Source organism: Schistocerca cancellata, chromosome 1 (assembly GCF_023864275.1).
Source record: "Schistocerca cancellata isolate TAMUIC-IGC-003103 chromosome 1, iqSchCanc2.1, whole genome shotgun sequence".
In the NCBI taxonomy this organism is placed as follows: Eukaryota; Metazoa; Arthropoda; class Insecta; order Orthoptera; family Acrididae; genus Schistocerca; species Schistocerca cancellata.
The window spans coordinates 864075736-864097108 of NC_064626.1; the positions used below are offsets into that span (position 1 = coordinate 864075736).

Sequence of the window (21373 nt, forward strand, 5' to 3'; positions counted from 1 at the left end):
ATTGTCCAGAATGTTCTTCAAACCAAACGCGAACAAATGTGGCCTGGTGACACGACGCATTGTCATCCATAAAAATTCCATCGTTTTTTGGTGACATGATGTTCATGAATGGGTGCAAATGGTCTCCAAGTAGCCGAACATAACTATTTCCAGTCCATGATGGGTTTCATTGGACCAGAGGACCCAGTCCATCTATATAAACACGCAGCCACCACCAGCTTGTACAGTACCTTCTTGACAACTTGGGTCTTTTGCTTCGTGGGGTCTGTACCACCCTCGCCCCTACAGTCAGATCCTATCTCTGAAATAGGGTGTCATCTGATCAGGCCACAGTTTCCCAGCTGCCTAGGGTGCAACCGATATGATCTCGAGCACAGGAGAAGCGCTGCAGTCGATGTCGTTCTGTTAACAATGGCACTCACATCGGACGTCTGCTGCCATAGCCCATTAACGCTAGACTTCGCCGCAATGTGCTGAAAGATACGTTCGTCGTACGTCCCACATTGATTTCTCCGTTTATTTCATGCAGTTTTGCTTGTCTGCTAGCACTGACAATTCTAAACAATTCTCGTCTCTCTACCTAGTTAAGTGAAGGCTGTCGGCCACTGCGTTATCCGTGGTGAGAGATACCACCTGACATTTGGTACTGCCGCCACACTCTTGACACTCCGAATCTCGCAATATTGAATTCCCCAACGATTTCCGAAATAGAATTTCTCATACGTCTGGTTCCAACTATCATTCTGCGTTCAAAATCTGTTAATTCCACTTCTGCGGCCATAATCACGTCGGAAGTCTTTTATATGAATCATCTAAGTGCAAATGACAATTCCGCCAATGCACTGCCCTTTTATACCATGTGACAAAAGTCTCTGTAGTACATGTTTCCCCCTCGTACTACGCTGCCATATATTTCTTTCGTACACATAATAACGAGCTGAATCTCCTACGCAAAATATTGCGCCGTGTGTGTTAACGATGTTCAGTGCAGATTCAAAATTTGTTGTCATCTTGTACGACTTGAGATGTTTCAGCCATCGTCATCATCAGAGTGAGAATGAATACAACAGATACAATGTTTCTCGTCAGATCGGGGTCGGTGGCGCAGTGTTCAGCACACGAAACCCCATTCCGGATGACGGCGGCTCAAATCCCCGTCACGTCATCTGGATTTATTTTATCCGTGATTTCCCCAAAACGCTCAAGGCAAATCGTCCTTTGAAAGAGCACGGCGGACTTCCTTCCCCCCACCTTTCGTAATCCGAGCGCGTGCTCCACCTCTAATGAGCACGTCGTCGATTGGACGTTAAACTCTAGTTTCCTTTTTTTCTCGTCAGGATAGTACCTTTCTGTACCGGAAATGAGAGGGAATTTCAAATAAATTACGATACGGATGATGAAAGGAAAGAGGGGGAAAGCGATTACTTTTTCAGACACCTATAACTCATTACATATTCGTTTAACACTGACACTCCAAAGTGCTGCTGTCGCCATCTACTCCTCATCGTCCATTTCACTACTCTCCCTTTTTCTTCCAACAACTGAACGCCTCGAAAAATGAAGCGCTCATTGAGCTTGTGACCCAACTTCCTCGATCATTTCTTGTTTTATAAGTTCTCAGTGCGCAATATGCGCTTCTGAAACTATCCATACGTGCACCACTGATCGAGTCGTGACTCACCTCGCTGAAGCCTCGCCGCTGGCCGATGGCGGCTCGTGGGTCCCTGGGCACGATGGTGGGCGAGCGGCCGTCGCGCGAGAAGGCCAGCCTGCCGTAGTGCATCAGCGAGCCTGCAACACGCGGACACCGCCGCCGCTGCAGGTCTTGACAACGTCTCTGCGCTCACAAAGCCAACGAACAACACTGGGACGGACAGGTATGCAATAAACATACAATTCCATTTTGTTGATTGTCAAGTGTGTTTTTCACTTATAAAAGACGTAAGCAAAAACTCCAATCAGTACAACCACTGTTACCTAACTGCCGTGACATGTGCAAACCACACGCTATGAATTATGACTTTCTTGTTTTTATTGTTTATAAAGTTTCTAATCACCGTTATGTACATATACCACGTACTGACTCATTCCACGATCGAGTAGCTTTGGCTAGTATGGTCCCACGAAGCCTACTGAGCCAAAAAAAAAAAGAAAAAAAACTCCTGGCTGTGTATAACAGGGGTTCCATCTCTCCTGGGACCACTATCCTTGAACTAGATCAAATATTGCAAAAACAGACATAATGTCTGATGGGATAGCAGCAATCAGTGATTGTATAATGTTACTTATAATCCGTCTTGATTGCTGTGACGCAGCATGTGAAACTTGCTGGATTTGGACGGGTTACTCCTGTAACTGAAATATCAGATCTGAAGATGGTTCTGAATGAACCGAAACCAGTCATATGAATAAAAAATTTTGCAATAAAGACGGATTATAAGTACTAGTATAGCCCAACATAAGTAACATTATAGCCCAACATTATAAACCGGTCATATGAATAAAAAATTTTGCAATCAAGACGGATTATAAGTAACATTATAGCCCAACATAAGTAACATTATAGCCCAACATTATAGCCCAACAAAGTTTAGCACCTAACTAATCTTTCCGATTAAAAAAAAAAAAAATACCGCACTCATTTTCGAATGATGAAAGATAAATTCTATTTAATTCCAAGAATGAGATTTTCACTCTGCAGCAGAGTGTGCGCTGATATGAAACTTCCTGGCAGATTAAAACTGTGTGCCGGACCGAGACTCGAACTCGGAACCTTCACCTTTCGCGGGCAAAGTTTGGAAGGTAGGAGACGAGTTACTGGCAGAAGTAAAGCTGTGAGGACGGGGCCTGAGTCGTGCTTGGGTAGCTCTGCCGGTAGAACACTTGCCGCGAAAGCCAAAGGTCCCGATTTCGAGTGTCGGTCCAGCACACAGTTTTAATCTGCCAGGAAGTTTCTATTTAGTTCATTCGAAATCTCGTAAGTTGCTGTTTTATGGAAACAAGAGGTAATATTATTGTATTATATTATATTATATTATTTATAGCCAAACTTTTGTTATATTTTGTTTGGTCTCTGCATATGCACAAAAAATGACTCTGAGCACTATGGGATTTAACATCTAAGGTCATCAGTCCCCTAGAACTTAGAAATACTTAAACCTAACTAACCTAAGGACAGCACACAACACCCAGCCACCACGAGGCAGAGAAAATCCCTGACCCCGCCGGGAATCGAACCCGGGAACCCGGGCGTCGGAAGCGAGAACGCTACCGCACGACCACGAGATGCGGGCTGCATATGCACGTCCTGTGACATTCTTGTACAACGACTAACTATCCAGGCCACAAAATGATATTCGCAGCCTTCATATAGGTCACAATTTATTTAACTGAGCATCATTATAGTCACTTCACAGGTATCTATCCACTTATGAAAAAAGCGATAGCCATCACGTGTATGAAATGAACAGCTGCAATCATTTACGGAAGACTGGCAGAGAGATCATGTGTTTGGGAGGCTTATCTTATATCTCTGAGCAAAGAGTGCATTACGCCGCAGCATACCTTCAACAACAGGCTCCCATAATAAATGGAACCAGTCGGTGACAAAGTGCGTATGGCCCGTTTGACTAAGAAGTGAAACGATTCAGGGCAGTGGCTTATCTGAATTATAGAAGCCGGGGGGCACGTGCCCCGGATGCAGTTTCCGTCTGGACTCGGTTTTACGGTGACTGAAAGAAATGAGGAAGGGCTAAAGTAGGAAATAGGAAAGAGGAAAAGAAGAAATAGAATAAGGGATTGTGCTAGAGGGCAATCAAATATAAAGGGTGCTGAGAAGGATATCAAGAAGAGACTCTCATTGGACTGTGCTGAGCAAGAGTATCGTAAGACCTACATTTCCTTGGTAAGGAGATGTTTTTGTCTTATTCTCGACTTGTAGGTGGAGGCCAAGTACGCCAACGCAACTAAATGTAAACAGTACATTCTGTGTTTAGTATTTTGTTGATTAAAACACCACAGTTATCAGCAATAAAACAGTGAAAACGGTATCGTGTTACTGTTGTAAACAGAGCGATTTTGGACAGTGTGCTGTTCCATGCTGTGAATTGCTTGAAAAAAACAATGACTGAAATGTGCACCTTTTACTTCATTATAAAGTCATGTTGAACGCAATAAAGGAATAAGCAGACTGAGCAACTGCGAAAGGGGAGACGTCGGCAGTGTGGTGGCGCGCCACGTAGGCGTTTCCCCGTGGATTACACCGGCTGCGCCACTGGGCACTCATTCAGAGTTTAACGCCCTACCGATCTCTAAGTAATTAAAGATGGAACATGTGGTCGCATTACATGACGATGGAGCGGGTTATTGGCTGAGAATGTTTTAAAGGAACCATTCCGCCATTCAAGTAAGTGAGTTAGGGATGCCGCGAAATCCTGCATCTTGGAGGGTGGTTGAAGATTTGAACTTACTCTTTCCGACTATGAGTCCATTACCTTAATCATAATGTCACCGTACTCTGTAAGATACACTTTAATATGACTTTTGTTAGTGCTACTTACTAAAATAAGAGACATAAAGAAAATATTTTCCTTTTATCCAAATTTTTGGACTGTTACTAACTCCAGTCAACTCATATAGCTTTTCCTCGGTTTTCTCAAATATTTATTGTTGGATTCGTTACTAGCCTGGCGCCTTGGCCGCTAATTTCCCCGGTCACTGTACTTTATAAGCAATGTGAAGTTAATATCTTATATAAAAACATTATTGCTGACATTAAATTACATCTCCGTCGGTACCTCGTATAGTGTGACAATCAGAATGAAATTGTACACACTTACTTGATGTTCTGCTACTGTTATTTATTTGTTCACAAACCGGTTTTCGCTTTCTTAGGCCAGCATCTAGTGAAAACAAAACGTCTCAATTTCGAATAAAATGGCGTGTGACGTACACAGATTTTACAGATTCGGAGTTTTTACAAGTAAAGGCATAACATTAACAAATTATAAAGAAAAATTTAACAGAGAAGAAAAACCTAACCTCGCATTCTGTGCCACATTTTCATTGATTTCGAATATTTCCATTAGTGTCACCTCTTAACGGTGTCTAGAAACTCACAGTATACATCATATGACCCTTTTTTGGTAAAACATATTTTCGCAAAAGTTAAATCTATTTTCCCTAGGATCCAGCTACTCTCATAGTCTGACAACCAAATTATAACAGCTCTGCCTGTCAGATCAACAAATAATTTTCGCCAGTTCTTGCAGTCGACCATACATACCCCAATTTGTCTCAAAGGTTTGGATTACATTTGAATATTTTGAATGTTACTTGTAATACGCACGACTGTAACTGCAAGATTTTTACCTTTTTTGTACGGCTATATGATAGTTTGACAACACTTGGTACAAAGCATCAGTTTTAGTCACAACTCACTGGTTTATGTTGCCCAGCGTACAGAAGTGTAGGATTTCACTAAATTTGATTCTTTGAACATTATCAGTCAGGTCATAGCGCGTACAGAAGTGTAGGATTTCACTAAATTTGATTCTTTGAACATTATCAGTCAGGTCATAGCTATGGCCATTGCAGAGCATAATGAATCTGATTGTTCACAATTATTTTCGGAAGGCAGTTTTCATATAATGGAGCAGATACACGTGGCCATGCTCTTTGAAATTGAAAGCTACATGTTTGTGATTTTGTGAGTGCTGCTAGCTTGCAGCGAATATAATGTCGCTGTTTTTTTTATAAATACAAAAAAAAGAGTTTCTTTGTGTTGGTGTTTGTATTAAAGTTCGAGAAATTTATAGAACAACCTCATCGCTCATTGTGCAATGATTGAATAATATTGGTATTTAATGTTGAAAGAATGTTTTTAATTGTCGAGTTGCACCTGCACACTATCACGGCACATTATCCATATCTGAGACAGTATTTAATTTTGCATTTCATGGGTGCTTTATGTAAGAAAACTTGTTCAAAGTTACCTACGAAAATTTCAGTGTGAGACTGAAAGGGAAAGTCATGGGTAGGTTATGAGACAATCTATAGAAGAGTTCTCAGACTGGAAAGAATTATGTTATACGCATTTTTGAATACCAAATATTAATCATCTAATTCTATGTGACTTCTTGTAGATATGTGAAAAAAAGTCGGCAGATATATTAACGCACTCATCATGAGTAAGCTAGAGGAGTTAGAAGTTCGGAACTGGATGTCACATTATATCTTTAGCTTTATCCATTAGAGGTATGGAGTTTCTGACAACAAACGTGGGAGGGAAATCCAAGAAGAACCAATTTACCACTTTTCTTTGTAGTGATGTGTTCTAGCTCCTTCACAAATAACAATGAGCAGAGAAGAATGACAGTACTGGGCGTGTTACAAACGTAAATGTAAAATTTTGTTCCCTAGAATTTTGTAAATCCCCTCATTTGGTTTCAGAGAAGAATGGTAAATCAGTGCAGGTACGAAATTTTGTTAAGAACCAAAGGAGGCGGCTTAGTGGGGCGTGTCTACCGACTACACAACGGCACCCTAATTCAATGTCAACACGGGTGACCCGAAGTACAAATAAGCTGTGAACTTATTTCATCAGACTGTGAGAGAGGGAAGCCAAGAACAACCGATTCAGCACTTCAACAACAGTACGGAACAGACAGAACGTGCTCCTGTATGTATCTATGTATGTATTAAACCGGGGACCTAGAAACGGCGGAGAGGCTTCGTCCCGCCGTAGCCCTCAGTGGTCCACAACCCCGCAAGAGGCCGCAGCTGTCCACCTACCCAACAGACCGCCGCCCCACACAGAACCCAGGGTTAGGGAACGTCTCATACCTCAAATGTTTGCGTGGTAGAATAATTATGGTGCATGCGTATGTGGAAATGGTGTTTGCGCAGCAATCGCCGACACAGTGTAACTGAGGCGGAATAAGGGGAACCAGTCCGCATTCGCCGAGGTCGGTGGTAAACCGCCCGAAAAACCTTCCACAGGCTGTCAGGCACACCAGACCTCGACACTAATCCACCGGACGGATTCGTGCCGGGGACCGGTACGCCTTCCCGCCCGGGAAGCAGCGCGTTAGATCGCGCGGCTAGCCGGACGGGCTTTGTGCTACTGTAATGAGGCTACATATAGTAACTTTACTTAGAGATACCATAAGAATGCCTTTCAGGAGGCAAACTTCGCATAAAGGAACGCTCTGAAACCCTGAAGTTAAACACTAGATCAGCCAAGAGCACTGACAGGCTGAGAAAACGAGGGTACAATCCGTGCTGTCCGCGCTTTCAAGCAGCGCGGATTCAGTACGGTCGCTGCTAGGCAGCGCCGGGAAGAAGACGGATTGTAAAAGTCTAGCCAATAAATGATTGTCAATTGAATGATGTTTCATTGGTGGCTCGGCCCTCTATAGGATATCTCACCCCCGCTCTGCCCTCGACCCCCTGAGAACAACGCGATCCCGACTCCGAGATTGGTGTCAGAAGTGGATGTGACACGTATTCTCCGGTTGCGACATTCAAGTCAACTGATGATGACCTACGAAGCCGAAGACCTGATTATGGATAAATAAAATTGCATAATATCAGAAAGTGATTGCTTTCTTGTTCTCTTTAAAATAGTTCAACCCATTCGTCGCTGCTCACTGTCTTGCCTTAATTTCGGCTTTCCAGCTTTGCATTCACTGAAAACCTTCTCATGTATTTACAGCTGTCTGCTCTTTGGAATTTCAAATCCTTGTCTACTGGAGGCATCTTTTCGTTCTCCATTTATTGATGTCCATGTGCTTTCACCTCCCGTGACTAATTTATGGCTGTACCTTTAATGTCATATCTTTGTATGTACTATCCAAGTCGATGACGTTTTACTACATTCAGTTATTAGTAAACTGACATCTGCAAACGCAAGGGGGAATAGAATCACTATCAGATGATTATTATTATTCACTGCAATTAATTATTAGCCGATAACGTAGCTATATGATCCGCAAATATGTGACAACGTTACATTAAAAACTTACAGTATTACAGTTGTCGTATGACATAAAATTTGTATAAATAAAAATCCAAGAAGTAGGAGGCCATAGACTTTAATACCCCCATCCAACTGAAAGGTCCCCAATCATAGTGTCACCTGCCCTCATCCCATAGGACACTGAAGACAGCTTTTGGATTTGATCCAGGGTATTGACGCCAATGTTGATAGTCAGGAACAGTATGCTACCAACTCACTTCACTTTACCGGCCAAATATTGATGAATAAGTTCTTTTTCTTCACCTAAAGACGAACCAGTAATTCTCAGCGCAATCTTGCGACTACGACATACATATATCTGTGATGGAAGCATGTGTTCATTTGCGCAGGCAGGACCTGTGAGAGGTGAACTGCGACAAGAAATTAACGAAAAACGTTCGTCGAAAATCTGTCCAGTGTACGCAAACCTAGTTGTTTTCTCAATTTCGATATTACCACTAGACATCACTATTAAGTAATTCTTGTAATCATTGTCATAGCCAAAATTTTTCTTCAGCAGGATTGTGGTACTTATGTTTTAGTGAGTGGCTGATGTAGCAGCTGAAAAGCTTTCCCCTCCCTCCCCATCTGATCCGTTATGAAGCTGTGAGTGGGACATAACGATCCTCAGTAGGGAATATTTGAGAGGGAGATTTCAAATTCTGTCGTTACCTGAAAACCAATAGAAACCCTGTGGTAAACTTTGATCGCAAGCGGAGGATTGTTGGTATTTTTAATATGTATCTGCTCTTCTCCAGTCCAGTCAACTTCTTCTCCAGATTCGTTTAATTCTGCTGCCTTACGTTCCTGAGGGGAGTCATTATTCGCATAATGAAGACGTAACGAGGAATATAATGTACATAGCGTTAACTAGATTAACATTTCTGAAATATCATGTATTCATGTAGAAGTAGTATTTATTAGTTAACGTACTTCATCTACTGTAACGATAACTTACTAATTTTAGTAAGTTTACATTACCATAGATGAAGTACATTAACTGTACATAATAATAATAATAATAATAATAATAATAATAATAATAATAAGAGACAAAATAATAGATACATGATATTCCAGAAATGTCAGTCTAGTTAACAACGTGTTCAGTATATTCCTCGTTACGTCTTTTACATTTAGTTGTGTCTGGTTAGTTGGAACAGATCGAGGTAAGGATTTGAATAATGTCATCATTGTGGCTTTTCTTACTGTACTACTGCCCTCCCGATACATCGAAAATTATGTAGAATGTTCGAGTATCAGGCGTGCAAATTGCTTAATTCCGCTGTGTTTTAATCACTTCATTGAAGCTCCACATTTGCACTTCAAAGACGAATAAGGGAGGAATGTACGACAACAAAGCAACTATTGTTTTGGGAAACATGATTTTGTAAGTACTCCATGCGGTAACCGGTATTGTCTTAAGCAGATGTTTAGCTTTTTGCTTCGCTATATCTAACATATGAGTTTTGGGAATCTGCTGCACCTTACTCCTTTTACAAGGATTTTTTTTTCAGCAACTCATGCTTCTGAAATCCGTTTTTTATCCATCAAACTTCGATTGTGTCCAAATACAGAACTTGGAACATACAGAACTTTATATTTTAAAATAATTTTTATTCGATTATAGCCGTTCGATCTGGGGAACTCCACTTCTTAGGAACGTGTGAAAGGTGCAGTAATAAAACATTGTAACTTGGTAACTATTTAGTATCAGAAACATCCGCTTAACTCCACTGTACACTGATGTTTCATTACATCTTTAACATTTCTGGATATTCTGGCTAGCTTATTTAGCGACCTTGTCTACACATACAAAAAAAAAAAAATTGCCTACGTCGTGTCAGCTGTCTCCTCCCAGAAGAGACATAATGAAAACAATTTCAGATCAGAATGAGCCTACAAGATAACGACTTAAGTAGCATTTATTTCTCGCCACTGAGAGTTATGTGTAAAAATACGTAATACATTCAAGCATAATATTGCGAAAAACTGCACGATTCAAAGATTTCTCTCTTTTAACACAATAATAAATACGTCTATAAATGCGTTCCAGTGAAGATAATGATGTTAGTTACTCACAGCACAAGAAATAAAATTGTCACAGGAAATGGTTGCATGATATCTGTCAGAACATTCCGTAACCAATTAGCAGAGTTCAGTAGGAGCAGGCTTGAAAATGCTGCCCAGCCGTGCACATTCGGTATACCGCGACGTCTCTCACACCCTGAGGTGAATGACCGAGCCGCGCGGAGTAGTCGCACGGTCTAGGGCGCCTTGCCACGGTCCGCGCAGCTCCCCCCGTCGGAGGGTTGAGTCCTCCCTCGGGCATGGGTGTGTGTGTTGTCCTTTGCGTAAATTAGTTTACGTTAGATTAAGTGGTGTGTAAGCCTAGGGATCAATGACCTCAGCAGTTTGGTCCCATAGGAACTTACCACAAACTTCCAAATTGAATGGGCGAACGGCTCTTCGACAAAGTCATGGCAGGTATCCTTTCGGTCCGAGGCAGCAATATCGGTGCTTCTCCTTTAATACCATCGACAGGATGTTAAGCTCTATCATTCCTTACAAACTAAAGACACTACGCGATTGTTTTCTGTCTCGTTGTGTAAGAGCTGTGCACATAAGCTGATACTTAGTTATATATCCTGTGTATAACTTGGAAACATCATATTACACAGTAAGATGAAGGCGCTGCTATCCGTCAGATTTTTATACTAGACTTACCAGTGTCGTACGGCAGGCCGAGGCTTTGCACTATCTGCCAACTATACTTCTGGAAGTTGTGCTCCAAACCTGCGGCAAAGTAAAACAGGCAAAGATAATCATGCTCACTCTTTGCGTAATTAGTAGTTAGATTATTGTTTTTTTAAGTTATTAGTGTTTAGGCTGGCATGCTGTGTTTCCTACATTTTCGTACTTTGTGTTGACCTCTTCATCACTAAATTCTTCATTTGTATGGCCATAGTGTCCGTAGTTGCTTTACAATTCTTGAGGGTATTTTTCTTCTGTCGTAAAATGCGTGACTTTTTTCACGAGACGCGTTTCACTTTATTGAGGTAAATCATCATCAGTGGTCTGCAATTATGTTGTTTACATTTTGATTTGCAATGACAGAACAAAAATACCCTCAAGAATTGTAAAGAAACTGTGGACACTATGTCCACACAACGAACTGTTTTTCGATCTAAAAGTAAATCAAAATATAAATAACTTTTTACAGACCACTGATGATGCTTTACCTCAATAAAGCGAAACGCACCTGGTGAAACAAATCACGCATTTTTGTAGTTGCAACAACAGAATAAAAATACCCTCAAGCTCTGTAATCTCTTCTAGTCTCGGTTTACTTGTGGTATTTATCTCTTGCACTGATCCTCCCAGTGCAGGTTAATCTTCTTGGATGTCTCACTAACGTGTCTCTTCTTCTGGTAGGTGTTCTCCATCTACTTCTACCTTCACATATTCCTTTTAGCAGGTTGTCCATCCACTAAATTTTTAACGGTCTTCGACAGCATCACACTTCACATGCTTCTAGTTCTTCATTCTGTTGACTACCAGGATCAGCTTCCACACGACTCTGTGCTCATAACGTACACTTGCAGAAACTTCCTCGATTACACATCAATATATGATATCAATAGTGCTCCTTAACACAAGAAACCTCTCTTCCTCTGCACCATTTGACTACCCATACCTTCATTGATTCTGGTCTTCTGTGAAATCTCGATTCGTAGACTGGAGGATACTTCCACAAGTGAGACATTATCAGTTCCGATGTTAAGCAAGTTATTGTGCTCCTTGCTCCTAGTCTTCATCACTTTCGACTTCGCTCCGTCTATCCTTAAGCCACATGCCGCTCTAACTATGCTGTCCATTCCTTTCAACAGGTGTTCTACTATGTAATACCGCAGCCACTTTCGTCAAGGCGCCGCGAGCGGCCGTGGAGGAGGAAGGGGCCGGACTGCCTGGGGCGAGTCGCCGGGTGCAGTCACTCTGCAAGCACACAGCGGGAAGCCGGGCTGGCGTGCTCGCCTCGCTCAAGAAGGGACACGATGCGAAGGGCCCGTCTGACAACGGGAAGCATGCCGAAAGCTGATGGACATCTGCAGCCATTAGGACGGAACTGTCAAGAATGTATGCGCGACAGCATCTGAGTTCTTCTGGCCTTGCGGCAGTCATTTTACCTGCCTTAGAAAACAAGGATGTGCCGACAATTCCAGCACCCCACGGGCACAGGGAGGTACGTCCAAAAAGCGCTGGGAATCGGCGCAAGGAGGCGTGTGAAAGAAACCAGCATTCTTAAGATGTTTTCCTCGACAGTGAGGACATTGCTTGTAAATGACGGAGCCCAAACATGATTCTGCCCAGAGCTCACACACAGAGAGCGGTTATAAAGAATTGTGGTGTAGCTGCTCTCCCAACAGCCTCGGAATGCAAGAAAACATCTTGAGAATGTGAAATCGTGAGAATTCGTGCCAATTCACGAGGCACACACCAGACCACGTCAGATAGAAAATTTCCACCCTGCACGGAAAGGCGTGGTAATGAAACGGCAATCTACCATTGGGCTGCATTGAAAATTTCGTCCGCCAATGACACGTCGAAAGGAATAATGTTTCGAAGAGAAGTTGAGCTGAGAGATGGACGAGAAGCGGAAAGCGGGAGCCATGGAAACTCCGCCGAAGCGAGAGGCATGGGCGCTTTTCCAGCCAGCGCGAACATCCGCCTTCCGACACCGTGATAGTACAGCTTCGGCCACGCAACCGACTATGGGCAGACAACGCGCGTATACACTCCTGGAAATTGAAATAAGAACACCGTAAATTCATTGTCCCAGGAAGGGGAAACTTTATTGACACATTCCTGGGGTCAGATACATCACATGATCACACTGACAGAACCACAGGCACATAGACACAGGCAACAGACCATGCACAATGTCGGCACTAGTACAGTGTATATCCACCTTTCGCAGCAATGCAGGCTGCTATTCTCCCATGGAGACGATCGTAGAGATGCAGGATGTAGTCCTGTGGAACGGCTTGCCATGCCATTTCCACCTGGCGCCTCAGTGGGACCAGCGTTCGTGCTGGACGTGCAGACCGCGTGAGACGACGCTTCATCCAGTCCCAAACATGCTCAATGGGGGACAGATCCGGAGATCTTGCTGGCCAGGGTAGTTGACTTACACCTTCTAGAGCACGTTGGGTGGCACGGGATACATGCGGACGTGCATTGTCCTGTTGGAACAGCACGTTCCCTTGCCGGTCTAGGAATGGTAAAACGATGGGTTCGATGACGGTTTGGATGTACCGTGCACTATTCAGTGTCCCCTCGACGATCACCAGTGGTGTACGGCCAGTGTAGGAGATCGCTCCCCACACCATGATGCCGGGTGTTGGCCCTGTGTGCCTCGGTCGTATGCAGTCCTGACTGTGGCGCTCACCTGCACGGCGCCAAACACGCATACGACCATCATTGGCACCAAGGCAGAAGCGACTCTCATCGCTCAGGGCGACACGTCTCCATTCGTCCCTCCATTCACGCCTGTCGCGACACCACTGGAGGCGGGCTGCACGATGTTGGGGCGTGAGCGGAAGACGGCCTAACGGCGTGCGGGACCGTAGCCCAGCTTCATGGAGATGGTTGCGAATGGTCCTCGCCGATACCCCAGGAGCAACAGTGTCCCTAATTTGCTGGGAAGTGGCGGTGCGGTCCCCTACGGCACTGCGTAGGATCCTACGGTCTTGGCGTGCATCCGTGCGTCGCTGCGGTGCGGTCCCAGGTCGACGGGCACGTGCACCTTCCGCCGACCACTGGCGACAACATCGATGTACTGTGGAGACCTCACGCCCCACGTGTTGAGCAATTAGGCGGTACGTCCACCCGGCCTCCCGCATGCCCACTATACGCCCTCGCTCAAAGTCCGTCAACTGCACATACGGTTCACGTCCACGCTGTCGCGGCATGCTACCAGTGTTAAAGACTGCGATGGAGCTCCGTATGCCACGGCAAACTGGCTGACACTGACGGCGGCGGTGCACAAATGCTGCGCAGCTAGCGCCATTCGACGGCCAACACCGCGGTTCCTGGTGTGTCCGCTGTGCCGTGCGTGTGATCATTGCTTGTACAGCCCTCTCGCAGTGTCCGGAGCAAGTATGGTGGGTCTGACACACCGGTGTCAATGTGTTCTTTTTTTCCATTTCCAGGAGTGTAGTACCTGGGACTCGCCACAACGCCACGATTGCTGTTGAAGGCAGCCGACACTCGCAGCACAGCTCCGACACGACACGCCACACCGACGCAGCGCCTGCCTCCGACAGCACTACACCACGAACGATAATGAATAATGGTCAGACGCTTCGTCCCTCCTCCTTCCCCTTAATAACTGAGTCATGTGCAAGCCCAGTCATAGCGGTACTGAGATTCATAGTTTTGTTTTAGTTTGTATAAATAGCACAAAAATAAATACATTTGTTTCATGTTTTCATCATATATGCAATCTCTTACATTCATACATGAACCCGTTAATGACGAAACATTTGTGTTTTATTTCATTTAATTTCTCGAGTTCACTACATTTTTGGCGCCCAACGTGGGGCCACCTGATTAGTAATTTTCATGGTATGTGATGTCAGAAAATAATTTCTCGAGGTCACTACAACTAAGTCTTCCTTACACGTGGCCAGAGGGGCTATGCTATGTTGTCTGAGAACCTTAGCGTTGTTACCTATTCCCCCAGAACTTTAAATTTGTGTTATGAAAAGCTCCCTGAGTTCGTTTGTTTCTTCTTCGACGCCCAATTTAAACAACAGTGGTGATAAGCTGTAATCCTGGCAGATTTCTTAAGGCGAACCTGTCTCTTTTTACCTTCTATAATTACACCTATGTGTTTTTATACGTTGTGTATTATTCGTATGTCTCCACACTTTAGCCGTGATCTTCTAAGGATGGTGAATACCTTATTTCACCATACATTAACGAAAGCTTCCTCCACATCAAAAAATGCATCATCTTGTCCGCCTTCCCTAGCCGAGTGGTCAGTCAGTCTGCATGTCGCAGCAGTTGTGCGCAGACCAGCCACGTCTCGTTGCTGTCTGCAGTCAACAACACTCCGATGGGAAAGTTAAGCGCCTTGCTATTGTAGACAGCAAGTACTCAATTCAAGGAGTTTTTGATGTATAATAGTATAATGTCGCTACCAATGCGAATACATATATTGAAAGTAAAGTTAGACTGTAACTTTATGCGACCGAATCCTAGCTCCAAGAACCGATGAAAATCGCCTTTGAATACATAGTACGCATCCATTATTCACTTGTGAAACGTGTTGGGGTACGCAAAGCTGAACAATACTGAGCTCTGTGACAGAATGGTTGAATGGGACAATGAAATTCAAATGTAGCGATGGAAACGCGAGTAAAGTTACTGTGATCCATGCACGACCTATTCTTCGCACTATCCGGATCTTCTAACTTCCATTTGAAATAAGCGCTAAGCAAATAAATGCAGCGATTTCCCCATATAGCAAGGGGGTAAACAACTTCGTCCAGAAGTGGCCCCTGCCTACAAATTTCCAGCTGTAAATGGTGTCAGTGCAGAGCTGCCCAGCTTCCAGTTGGCGATGGTGTGTGAAACTCCCAGTTATGACCACACTGCCGTTAACCTACGCAGCAGCAGCAGGAGACCACTACTCCGGCACTGGGACTCCAGATGAGATTGTAAATGAACCGTCCTTTGACAAGAACTACTCGTGGAATCTTCCTTTCTCCTTTTTTTTTTACTCTTAGAAATCAGTGAGCCGAAAGAGACACCACCGCCTAAGAAGCACGACACAGAAACAAACACAGCTACCTAAGCTCAACTACGAGCAGAAGAGAAGAAATAATCCGATACTGTCTCTGATGAAGATCACAACCCGAGCCAGCTATCAAAACCTGCCACAACAGAATCTGAAAACATCACCGGAAGTTCGTCTCCAGGAAAGAAGTAGAATTAGAAGCGGCGTATAGCCCACCAAGGCACTGAACACATGGCTGAACTACTATGCGAGGAAGCTAAAAGTCTACGAAATGCATTCGTAAATTGCAGATACGACTTTACAACGGCTACACGAACTATTACTAACATATGAAAATTTGTGCCGAATCGGGACTCTAGTAAATCGTATAGCCGTTGTATACTGGCAGTCGCAATATGTGAATACAACAGTGGTCGAACTCCATCGAAACTGTAAATTCAGACACTGCACTAATGTAAAGCTAAAAGAGTCGGAAACAAACAGATCGAGTAAACCTCTGACAAAGACAACATGACAATGGGTGGGCTAAAAGCAATTCAGAGCGAAGAAAGACTTTCCTCCTTAAGTGCAACTGTCAAAATGTTTGCAGGAATGAAAAACTTCGCCCCTGACCATAAAGAGAACGGCAGTAACAAAGAAACAATCCAAAACAACGTTCACAGGGGAGTGTGCAGACGAAACTGAGGAAAACGACGAGGATGCAGATGTGATGGAGAAACCTGAAGCAATAAAAGAAGAATTAGCCTGCCAACGAATACACTAGCTGCTGAGAGAGGACAACACTTCAATGGAACGGAAATCAGAAAGAGAAGCACCAAAGCGTCTCTACAACGGCGAGTATCAACTACACAAGAGAAACACTACATAAACTAATTACAAGCGAATAGAGTTGAGACAGTAAATATCATTGAAGTACATTCAGCGTTACAGTTAAATAATCTGCAAGATTTCTTATTGTCTGCAGAAATAGACATAGCCTTGCTGCAGAAAGTAGCGCATATCCAATTAGAAAAACTAAGGGACTGTAATGCCATAATGAAACCAGGAAACAATGGACATGGCCACCCTCGAGAGAGGAGGAATGCCATTACAAGAAGCAAAACAGATCCCAGACAGTAGAGGAATCGCCGGTATCTTCAACAAAAGCAAAATCAACAATATCTGTACACAGTCCAGAAGTAATAATATGCGCAAGAGAGCGGAGTTCTTTAAAGATGAAACAGTTCCTTCTTTCAGAAAATCTTATGGAAATATCATATTTGCAGGAGACTTGTAACTGTGTAGAAATTATTCAGATAGTTAAAGGAGGTGAAAATTAAATTGAAACGGGGAACTAGAAATCGGTAGCAGGAAAGAGAAGAAAAGGAAAAATAGTAGGTGAACGTGGACTGGAGGAAAGGAATGAAGGAAGAAGAATTTTGCACAGAGCATAATTTAATCATCGCTAACGCTTGGTTTAAGAATCATACATAAATGTTGTACATGTGGAAGAGACCTGGAGACACCGGAAGTTTTCAGATTGATTATACAATGGTCAGATAGCGATTTAGGAACCAGATTTTAAATTGTAAGGCATTTCCAGGAACAGACGTGGGCTCTGGCCACAATTTATTGGTTATGAACAATAGATTAAAACTGAAGAAATTGCAATTGGGTAGGAAAATAAGGAGATGAGACCTAGATAAGTTGAAAGTACCAGAGGTTGTTGAGAGTTTCAGAGGGAGCATTAGGCAATAGTTGACTAGAAAAGGAAAGAGTACAGTAGAAGACGAATGCGTAGCTTTAAGAGATAAAGTAGTGAAGGCAACAGAGGGTGAAATACATGAAAAGACAAGGCCTATTATAAATCTTTGGGTAACATAAGAAATAATTAATTTAATTGATGATAAGAGAAATTTCAAAAATATTGCAACTGAAGCAGGCGAAAGCGAATACAGACGTTTAAAAAATGAGATTGAGGGGAAGCGAAAAATGGCCAAAACAGAGTGGACAGAGGCCAGATGGAAGGATTTAGAAGCAGCTGTATGAATACCAAGAGCTCAGATGGAAGGCCAGTCCTCGGCAAAGAAGGGAAACTGAAAGATGGAAGAAGTATATAGAGGGTCTATACATGCGAGATGAACCTGATGGCAATATTACAGAAAAGGAAGTGGACGTAGATGAGAATGAGATGGGAGATATCATACTATGAGAAGAATTTGACAGAGCTCTGAAAGATCTATGGTAAGTCGAAACAATGCTCCGAGGGTAGAGAATATTCCGTCAGAACTCCTGATAGCCTTGGGAAAACCAAACGTGACAAAATTCTTCCATCTGGTGTGCAAAATGTATGAGACAGGAAGAATTCCCTTAGACTTCAAGAAGAATGTAGTACAATTCCAAAGAAAGCAATTGCTGGCAGGTGCGAAAATTACCAAACTATCAGTTTAATAAGACATGGTTGCAGAATACTAGCACGAATTCCTTACAGGAGAATGGAAAAACTGGTAGAAGCCAGACTCGAGGAAGATCAGTTTGGATTCCGGAGAAATATATGAACATGCGAGGCAATACTGAGCATACGATTTATCTTAGAAGGTATATTAAGGAATGGCAGACCTACGTTTTAGCATTTTCAGACTTATAGTTTTGAATATGTTGATTGAAATACTTTCTTTGAAATTCTGAAGATGGAAAGGGTAAAATACATGGAGCGAAAGACTGTTTACAACCTGTGCAGAAACAAAACGGCAGTTAAGAGTGTTGAGGGGCATAAAAGGGAAGCAACGCTTGAGAAGGATGTGAGACAGGGTTGTAGCCTACCCCCAATGTTATTCAATCTGTACACTGCACAAGCAGTAAAGGAAGCCGGCCGTGGTGGCCAAGCGGTTAAAGGCGCTACAGTCTGGAACCGCGCGGTCGCTACGGTCGCAGGTTCGAATCCTGCCTCGGGCATGGATGTGTGTGATGTCCTTAGGTTGGTTAGGTTTAAGTAGTTCTAAGTTCTAGGGGACTGATGACCTTAGAAGTTAAGTCCCATAGTGGTCAGAGCCATTAGAACCATTTTTTTAGTAAAGGAAGTCAAAGAAAAATTTGGGATAGGAATTAAAGTTCAGAGAGAAGAAACAAAAACTTGGAGGTTTGCCAATGACAATGTAATTCTGTCGGAGGCAGTAAAAGACTTGGAAAAGCAGTTGAACGAATGGACAGTGTCTTGAGAAGAGGATGTAAGATGAACATAAAAAAAAGCAAAACAAGGGTAATGCTATGTAGGCTAATTGAGTCAGGAGATGCTAAGGGAATTAGATTATTGTACTGGTTAAAAACAGTCTTGGTTGCAATTTTAGTTTTTTAGCTTTTTTAATTTTATTTATGGTACTAGCACACGACGCTGTGGTGTATTATGCTTACTACCTGAGCCCCCATTTTATTCTGTTACTTGCTCCTGTGAACGGGAACGCGTTATGCAGATCTTGGTGTCACTCGTATCCGCCTGAAAAGATAACCTGAAGATGCCTAAATAAGGCGAAACGCGTCGTTGAAAAATAAAAAAACTAAAATTGCAACCAAGACTGTTTTTAACCAATACTGTTAAGCACTGGTTTGCTGTATGCCACATATGGATTGGAAGGAATTAGATTAGGAAACGAATCATTTAAAGTAGTAGATGAGTTTTGCTGCTTGGGCAGCAAAACAATGAACGCCGAAGTAGAGAGTATATAAAATGTAGACTGGCAATGGCAAGAAAAGAGTTTCTCAAGAAAAGATATTTGTTAACATCGAATATAGATTCAAGTGTAAGGACGTCTCTTCTGAAGATTTTTGTCTGGAGTGTAGCCAAGCGTGAAAATGAAACATGGAGGATAAACAGTTTAGAGAAATGGAGAATATACGCTTTCGAAACGTGGTGTTACAGAAGACTGTAGAAGATTAGGTGAGCCGATCACGAAACTAATGAGGAGGTACTGAACAGAATTGGGGAGACATGAAATTAGTGTCACAACCTGATCAAAAGAAGGGATCGGTTGATAGGACACATTCTGAGGCATCACTGGATCATCTGTTTAGTATTGAAGGAAGTGTGGGAGGGGGTGGGGGATAAAAATCGTAGAGGGAGACCAAGAGGAAAGTACAATAATAACATTCGGAAGGACGTAGGTTGCAAGAGTTATTTAGAGATGAAGAGGTTCGCAAGCGATAGAGCGGCACGGAGAGCTGCACCAAATCAGTCTTCGGACTGAAGACCACAGTAACAGCAACTCAGTCTTAAGGACCAAACACTGAGCCTTAAAAAATGCGCAGAATTCAAGAAAAAATTATCCTCGCGGGAGAGTTTAACCGGGTATTCAGTCTTAGGGACCAAACACCTAACCTTAACAAATCGACGTAATTAGACGATCTAATGCGCGAACTACAGTTGACTGATACTTAGGAATTGAGGCATGACACACGACTTGGATTATCATGTGTTATTCAAGAGATAAAAGTATGTGGCTTAGAAAGACGACGGAATTCTATTACAATTGCCTCAGAGATCTGCACCTTTCAGAAGAACAAGTAATAGGAAATTATGCGATGATAAAACAAATTATAGTAAAACTAATAACACTGAAGAGGCAACAAACAAAAGGCAACAAAATAAGATCTAGAGCGCGGGCAAGACAGACGAAGATTAAATGTCGATACACCATTTGTTACGACAGACTAAAAGAACAAATGCGGTAATATTCACTGAAATTAAACTAAACGATGGGAAAATGCTCACGACACAAGACGAAATTGGGACAGCCCTATTCAACCAACTCATAGTATTAAAGACCAGACAATTCTCTGATGAAGATGCTCAGTAGGTACTAACAAGCAACGAACGAAGAGTATTCGGTGCCGAAGAAATAGAAAACTTCACTATGGAAATTGATGAGGACGAGGTCGAAGACGCTATCTTACAAAGTCCAAAACACAAACACTAAACTGCTGTGCACGTGTAATGAGTTAATAAATGTAAACAGTGCAATCCCGACTGTGCTCTTTGAGAAAGTTGGGAGTCTAAAGGCAATGAGCCTCTTGAATGGCGACTACAAAATTATGGTGCAGCTCTTAGTGAAAAAGCTGAAAACGGCGATGGACACAACAGCCTGGGCGGTACCAAACGAACTTCGGAAGAGACAAGAAAATCCTCCATAATATTTGTGAATACGGAGATATAACATCAACCTTAGAAGCTTTTCAAATGAAGTGCGCAATAGTCTTCCCCGAGTTAGAGAAAGCGTTTGATGGAGCAATTTTTGCAATCACCATCTTCGCACGATGTGTCTCCCGTACCGATTAACCAGTATCATACAAAATATTTTATGTAGCGGTATAGCCAAATAATAGTCAATGGACAACTAACTCAGAGATAAACAGAAACGATTCCACGCGACAGGGATGCTCGATCTCCACGGCACTTGTCGCCGTTGCTGTCGAATCGTTGCTCACCACTATATCAGAAAAATTACAAGGATTACATATGAAAAGGAAAAATTGTGTGTAATGCGTATGCAGACCTCATAGGCTTCTTGATCCGAAGCGAA

At 42.9% G+C, this 21373-nt stretch overlaps 1 protein-coding gene across 1 annotated transcript in view; it reads right to left on the reverse strand.

The window, feature by feature from the left end:
• LOC126108430 (hatching enzyme 1.2-like) overlaps positions 1-21373 on the reverse strand; it is an 84550-nt gene that overhangs the window by 22657 nt on the left and 40520 nt on the right. The window contains exons 7-8 of the mRNA XM_049913680.1: positions 10745-10813; positions 1682-1791 (exon numbers count right to left, since the gene is read on the reverse strand). Of these exons, the coding sequence (XP_049769637.1) occupies positions 1682-1791; positions 10745-10813 (179 nt within the window). The remainder of the gene's footprint in view (positions 1-1681; positions 1792-10744; positions 10814-21373) is intronic.